Below are 7,205 nucleotides of genomic sequence, written 5' to 3' on the forward strand. Positions count from 1 at the left end.
CCCAAAGGGGAGTCTAGTGCTTCTGGGTGCTTCTCCAGGTGTAAACCCACCCGCCTACAAGTCCCACGGGAAGCGAGGGGCCACAGACTGGGCCACCTGCTGCCTGGGGGCTGCAGGACAGTGAGGCCAGCCGGCCCAGGAAGCCGGCCTCAGTCATCCTCAGGCAGACACAGAACTCAGGGCTGAGCAGCCACAGGGAGGACGCTGGGCTTCTGAGGTGTGGAGGGGCTGGGAAGGGCCACACCCTGCATGTGCCTGGACAGGGCTGGCCAAGGATTTCTCCTGGACTGTTCCTCCCAGCAGAGGTCAGGTGGTGCTGAGGACAAACCCCCTCATCAAGCACAGGGCTGGGCCTGGGCTCAGGACCACCTGACCCACTGCCCCAACCCCAGCCTGGGGCATGGCTTCGATCCTGGCTGGCGCTCCAGGAATTGCATAGTGTCCCTCCCCACCACTGCTTGAGCCCATGGTCACCAGGCACCTGCCTCCTGGGACACTGCTGGGACTCCAGGAACCACTGCTTGCCTCATGAGGGCTTGGCGGGAGATGGGACCTAGGGGCAAACTGCGGAGAAAAGGCTCCTGACCTCGTGCCCCACAAAGGGGGTGGGTCCCTGCTCTCATCTGGGGTTCTGGCCTGACCCCACAAGGGGGGGTGGTCCCTGCTCTCACCTGGGGTCCTGGCCTGACCCCATAAGGGTGGGTGGTCCCTGCTCACCCCAGGGTCCTGTTCTCTGACCCCTCAAAACAGGGGCGGTCCCTGCTCCTACGCTGGGGTCCTGGCCTCTGACCCCCCAGATTTGTTTTTGTGAATGGAGCTCTTTGCTGCCAGGCAGGAGGCCCCAGGCCATGGGAAGGGGCAGCCTTACCTTGGCCCTGGCAATCTGGGCCAGACCTCAAGGTGGGCTGGTCAGAGGAGCTGGCACACAGCTCCCTCGAGCTAGAGGCCGCTTCGAGGTATTCTGCTTGGTGGCTATGAGGCCCTGGGTAGGAGGGAGGGGCAGGAAGGAAGGCCCAGGGGAAGCTGCGCCATGCCGCTGGCGCTCCCTGGGTGGGGGTCCTGAGATTCTGGTTCAAGCATCCTGTGTTGGGGTCGTCCTCGTAAAGTGCATGTGGGGGCAGGCAGGTGGGGGCAGGGTGGTCACAGCGGCCGGGGCCCATGCAGGCCAGCGACCTCGGGCGTGAGTGGGGGGCTGTGGCTGCCCTTGGAGGCCGTCCAGTCACTGAGGAAGGCCTGGGCCGCCTTGCGGTGCGCCAGGCGGTGGGTGATGGAGAAGCCGGCGTTGCCCTCCAGCTGGGACAGGATCACCAGGACCTGCCTGGGGGAGGGGGGCCGATGAGGGCCTGCGGAGGCTGGGGGCCGTGGGGCGGTGGGGTGGTGGTGGTGCGGGGGTGCCCACCTGTGCAGGGGCGGCACACTGTCCTGGGTGCGCAGGCTGCCACGCGTGGACACCACGTTGAAGCTGTCTGAGCAGTCGCACTGCACGTGCAGGTAAGACTTGGGGTGCCGGTTCTCCACCACCACGATGAGCCCTGCCCAGCCGTGCGTCAGGTAGTAGCAGGTCATGCCCTCGCGTCCCTGGGTGCAGGTAGTGCAGGGGTCGGTGGGTGGGTGGGTGGGCAGCCGCCTCCCCCCCACCCCACCCCGGACCCATGCCCACCTCGTGCCGCTCGCCCCTGCTCTCCGTGAGCAGGATGATGGCGTCTGCCAGCGTGGTCGGCTGGGCCTCCACGGGCTCCACCATGACGAGTCTTGAGCTGTACACGGCCAGCACGTGGCCGGGCGGCTCCGGGGTGCCGCGAGGGACCCCCGCTGAGGGGCCGGAGACTGTGGGGGGCACTGGGTGAGGAGAGCGGGCAGACATCCCCACTGGGTGCAGGCAGGGCTGTGCTGGCGTGGCAGGGCGGTTACCCTGCGGAGCGGCCAGAAGGCATGGGTGGGGGTCCATGCTGGGCCGGGGTGGGGGTTGTGTGGGCGGGCGTGGGTCGCTCACCCTGTGCGGCTGGTGGGCCCGGTGCAGGGCCCCAGTGGTTGAAGGCACAGCACACCACGGCGTACTCGCCGGGCTCCAGCATCACGTCGCAGTTGACAAACTTCTTGACTGCACGCTTGCTGTGGGCCAGCAGGCGGCCCAGGCTCAGGTGGCCACCACTGCCGAAGGAAGCCCGGAACACCAAGACGCACAGGTCCAGGAGGTGGCTGTCCACCGAGTCCGTGCGCCTGCGGTGGCCCGCAGGGGTCACGGGTGGCCAGGCCCTGCCCAGCTGGCCCGCCCCTTGCACCCCGGCCAGGCCCCACCCCTGCCGCCCGGCCCCCACCCACCTGCTGCCCTCCTGGAAGAGGGCGAACTCCAGGGATGCACGCTCCAGCACCGTGAGGGCCGTCACGCCCACCGGCCCGCTGGCCGAGCTGGGGAAGCAGCCCTGCACTCGCGCCTCCTGCCAGTCCGAGTGCACCTTGCAGATGTCCACGGAGTCAAAGTACCTGGGCAGCGAGAGGACAGCCCTGCTGAGCAGCCCCCACCCTCCCCCCGGACACGGCGCCCGTCCCTGGGCAGGGTAACCCCAGCAGGCATCCTGCCCATCGGGATCTCTTGGGATCAGTGTCCCAGAAGCCCTGGTCTTGGCTGTTGCCTGTGGACACCACCAGGGGGCGCCAGGCCGTAAGGCTGACCCACAGACAGAGTCCTGGCAGAAACACCCCCACCCTGTGCTGACCCGAATTCCAGGATGGACCAGGCCTCTGGTTGGCAGGAAGGACACCGCATACACTGGGGCGAGCAGGGCAGCCATGGGGCCGACACTGGACGTGGCTGCCCAGCGTCCAGTACCTGATGAAGTCGCTGTACTCCATCCAGAAGACGCCTTCGCTGCTGCCGTGCGGCATGAGCTCGCTCCGCAGATGCCCCGGCCAGTGCGGCCACTCGTCCGACCAGCTGCCGTTCCAGGAGAAGCGGCCCCACGGGTTACGAAGGCGCAAGAGCCTGCGGACCACAGGGTTGAAGGCCACTCTCATGCCCCCACGCCCCTGCCACATCCACACGCTCACACTTACCTGGAGCCCTGGACATCACGGACGTCCAGGATGGAGTAGGCGTGGCGGGGGCGCAGGCCCAGGCTCTCGTAGGCAGCATCGTCCACCTTCATGTTGCCTCCCCCACAGGAGGCGCCCATGAGGAATCTGTGCAGGCAAAGCAGCCACGCTGACCAGGGAGCCCCTGAGTAACGGGCCTTAATGATGGGGGAGGGGGGGTGGGCTCACTCTCCAGGGGACCCCTGCCGGCCCAGACCTGCCTCCGGGGAGGTGCAGCACGAGATAGGGGACCCTCCCTGCCTCTGGGAGACCCACATGAGACACATGGGACTCAGGAAGTGCTGGCCCAAGAGCTCAGAGGGCTTGGGCTGGGGGACAGGCAGACCCAGGGCCTTCGGAGGCCTGGTGAGGCCGGCTGATCCTGCCAGCTCAGGGCTGCGGCTCCCTGAGGGGTGGGGCCACCTAACTGCCCAGCAACAGCTGAGTGCAAGGGTCCTAGCACCAATGAGCTGTCTCTCCCAGGCCTGGGGTCAAGGACCCTCCCCAGACACTGGCCAATGCGTGCTGGGGCTCAGAAGTCCCCCGACTCCCCCCACCTGTCTGCCCCGGCTGCTGCTGCCAGGTGCCTCTGTGGGGCTTACTCCACACAGTTCCACAAGGACGCTGATGGCCACCACCAGCCCAAGTCAGGACAGGGCCTTCAATGTACAGGCCAACAGACAGCATCCTGCCTGCTGCTACCCTGCCAGGGCAGGTGGGACGGCCAGTGCAACACGGGAGCCAGGCTCCAGCTGGGGTCAGCCCATGCCCGAGATATCTTGTGAGACGTGGTACAGGTCAGAGGGCGCTGGCCCTGCCTCTCCCACTACTCCATGCCCCAGCATGGCCACCCCTCTTACCCAGCCTCCTTAGAACTCAGCATTTTGGCCCAGATGAGGTCAGTGTCAACTGGTTCCTCGCGGGGGTTCGTGGAGCTGAGCTGCAAGGCCAAGCTCTCACAGGGGGCGCCGGTGAGTGTGGCCAGGCCCTCGATGGCGCGCCCGGCCTGAAGGGCAAAGTAGGAGCCATGCAGCTTGGCCAGAGCCTTCTCGATGAGGGCCACCCACAGCTGCTTGCGCTGAGCCTGCAGGGGGGGCTGGAGTTGTGAGGCCTGCTGCTGCCCGGCCCATGCCTGCCGCCCACCCCGCGCCCGCCGGCGCCACCTGGGAAAAGAGGAGGAAGCCGGCCTCGTCGCAGGGCAGCATGTCGTCCACCAGCACCGTTGTCCACGTGCCATCCTTGCAGAGCCGCACCTGGTAGGCGCCCTCTGCACACAGGCTGCGCGTGACCATCACCCGCTCGACCAGGTCCGGCCGCTCGGCCAGCACCGCCAGCGCACTCAGGAACCTGCGTGAGGTTGGGGCTCACGGAGAACACGGCCTGCCTGCCTGCCGCCCACTGGCAGCCCACCCCCGAGTGGGTGCCCCAAACTCACCAGCAGTTCCCCAGGAGCCCCTGAAGGATGTCTGAGGGCCGGAGAGTGTGGAACACGGACCACGAGGTACTGTGGTCCCTGAACACGGAGCAGTTGATCTCGTGGGGCCTCAGCCACTGTCGCACACGCTGCTGGACGCTGTCGCCCGCGGGGAAGCCCACAGACTTAGGTCCAGGGGGGAAGCTGTCATCCACAAAGTTCACGCCATTCTGCAGAGACCATGGCCACAGGCTCAGGTCAGGCTGGACCCACTGCCCAAGAGAGCATCCTGCTGCCTGAGCCCCAGAGGAAGAGGTGGGCACATGTGTAGCCCCCTGACCCCTGTGGATGGCTTGGCCGGGCAACAGGTCAGTGGGAAGTATGTGAGCCCCAGGGAGAGGGTGCAGTGCCCAGCCTGTAGGCTGCGTGGTGGGCATGGGTCGCAGGGAGCCTGGGTGGCCTCCCTGCACAGCCCACTGCACCGAAGGCTCCAGGAAGAAAAGTGGGGGGACCTGACAGGGGCAGGGCAGCCAGAACACAAGCTCATGGATGGGCTGCCAGCAGTGACAGAGGGTAGCAGCATGAGAGGGGACGGACACCCTCTCCAGGTGCCCCTGGGGGTGGGTGATGCCCTGGGCTCAGCCCTCCTGCAGCTCCAAGGGAAGAAGGCATTAAGGGGCACCCCAACCCTGAGTTTCAGCAGGGTTTCTGCGGCTGTGGGAAGCACCAGGCCTGCCTGTTGGCGTGAAGCTGCTACCTGTCCCCACCTCCCTGTGGGACCACCATCTGCAGGAACTCACAGTGGGGCCGAGGGGTCAGGACCACGGAATGTGGGGTCATGGACCCTTGTGGACACAGGGAGAAGGGCCCAGCACACTCAGGCGGGCAGTGACCTGGTGGCCCCACCCAAGTTCAGGGCCAGCTAGTGCTCTGAGCTTTGGGAAGAGAGTCCCACCCTCCCCCAAGCTGGAGAAGAGACAGTGGGGAAGGACAGACGATGCAGAGGGGCCTCACCTCCCGGCAGAAGGCCACAATGTTCTCCCATAGGGCCTTGGCCTCGCCCTCGTCCGTCTGCCGCCGCTTCTCCACGTGCATGCTCTCCCTGCGTCTCAGGGGCGCTGTGCCCCGGCGCTGGGTCACCAGGAGCTGGGGGGTGTGGCAGGCGGCACAGTGCTTGGCTCGGGGCGTGTTGAGTAGGGTGCAGGCTGGGCAAGCCCACTGGCCCAGGCGCTCAGACGGTGCTGTGGGAAAGAGGTGGCCAGCCTTGTGGGCCAAGCAGGGCCCGGGCTTGTCCGCGCTGCAGTCGGGGCATCGGGTGGGAGGCTCGCTGTGCTCCTGGAAGCCATGCAGCTTGGAGCAGCCGCACGCCGTGCAGCGGGAGGCAGCTGTGGGGTTCCTGAGCGTGCACTTGGCACACGACCAGGTAGTGAAGTCAGGGCTGGAGGGGCTAGCGGGCGTGTAGCGCACGGTGTCGCCGGCCAGGTCAATGACGTCGCTGCCCGGTGTGGTGCCAGCCTCACAGTGGGCAGGGCTGGCGGGACCAGGTGGGCGCAGCGTGGTGCCACCCTCCGCTGCCTCTTCCTCCAGGAAGCTCAGCCGCTTGCCCGACAGTAGCTCTGCCAGGCGGGAGGCCCCAGCCGCGGTCCGCCCCAGGCCCTGGGGGGGCCCCTTGGAGCTGGCAGAGGGCGAGGGCTGGGTGGCCTCAGGCACCGGTGGCTGCAGCTGGGGGGGCACCTCGCGGCGGCTGCGAGGCACAGGGTTGTTCTGGAGGGTAGGCGAGAAGGGGCTGAAGGGTGGCCCCCGGGGGGGCTCCTGGTCTGCAGCAGAGGGAGGGTTGGCATCAGCGCCTTCCCCAGGCTGGGGCGGGGCAGGCATGACGGGGAAGCCTGCGGGAGCCACGACTTCTGGGACCACCAGGGCCTCGGGAGGAATCCTGGGCAGCGAGAGTTTCCGCGGCCCCCCACAGGCCGAGCAGGAGCTGGCCACGGGCGTGTTGTGCAGTGTGCAGCGCTGGCAGGCCCAGCCACTCCCAGTTGCGGCCGCGCCCCCCTCCTCCCCCTCCACCTCCTCCGGCTGCCCCCCAGCTGGCTCCATGGCCGCCAGCCCTGCCGTCTGTGCAGGCCCTGCCTCCTCCCCGCAGCTGCCCTTGGGCTCCGGCAGGACCCCGTTGATGACGGGTAGCAGGGAGGCCCCGGGGACAGGCTCGGGGGCAAAGCCGCACACTTCGCAGGCTCCCCTGCCCAGGAGGTTGCGGAATGTGCAACGGGTGCAGGGCCACTTCTGTTCCTCCACGCTGAGCCGCAGGATCTGGTCGAGGTCAGGCTTGTGCCGTGGCGCCTCGCAGATGGAGCACTGGCGCTGGCCGGCCGGGTTCAGGAAGGTGCAGCGCGCGCAGGACCACTCCCCGACTGCAGCCATGGGCCCGGGCGAGTGCGTGTGGCTGCAAGGGAAGGCCGCGGTCAGTGATTTTTGACAAGGGTGTCAAGATTATTCAATGGGGCACAGACAGTCTTTTCAATCAATGGTGCTGGGTTTAAATGCTAAAGAATGAGCCAGAGCCTTACCTCATGCCACATTCAACAATTAACTCAAAATGGATCAATGACCTAAATGTAAGAACGAAATCTGTAAAACTCTTTGAAGAAGAAAATGTGAGTAAATCTTCATGACTTTGGATTTGGCAACGTATTCTTAGATATGACACCAAAAGTACAGGCAA

The 7,205-nt window shown here is 66.5% G+C and overlaps 1 protein-coding gene across 1 annotated transcript; it reads right to left on the minus strand.

Annotated features, from left to right (window-relative positions):
• Window positions 1–1,140: 1,140 nt before the first annotated feature.
• CAPN15 (calpain 15) lies at window positions 1,141–6,904 on the minus strand. The gene is made up of 11 exons (XM_065893386.1): window positions 5,501–6,904; window positions 4,508–4,716; window positions 4,236–4,419; window positions 3,933–4,156; window positions 3,055–3,180; window positions 2,831–2,983; window positions 2,323–2,484; window positions 1,994–2,220; window positions 1,661–1,827; window positions 1,400–1,578; window positions 1,141–1,318 (listed from the first exon to the last, which is right to left on the minus strand). Exons 1-11 carry the CDS (start codon window positions 6,902–6,904, stop codon window positions 1,141–1,143), a joined length of 3,213 nt encoding a protein of 1,070 aa, XP_065749458.1.
• Window positions 6,905–7,205: the final 301 nt, after the last annotated feature.

Source organism: Phocoena phocoena, chromosome 15, assembly GCF_963924675.1.
Source record: "Phocoena phocoena chromosome 15, mPhoPho1.1, whole genome shotgun sequence".
NCBI lineage: Eukaryota > Metazoa > Chordata > Mammalia > Artiodactyla > Phocoenidae > Phocoena > Phocoena phocoena.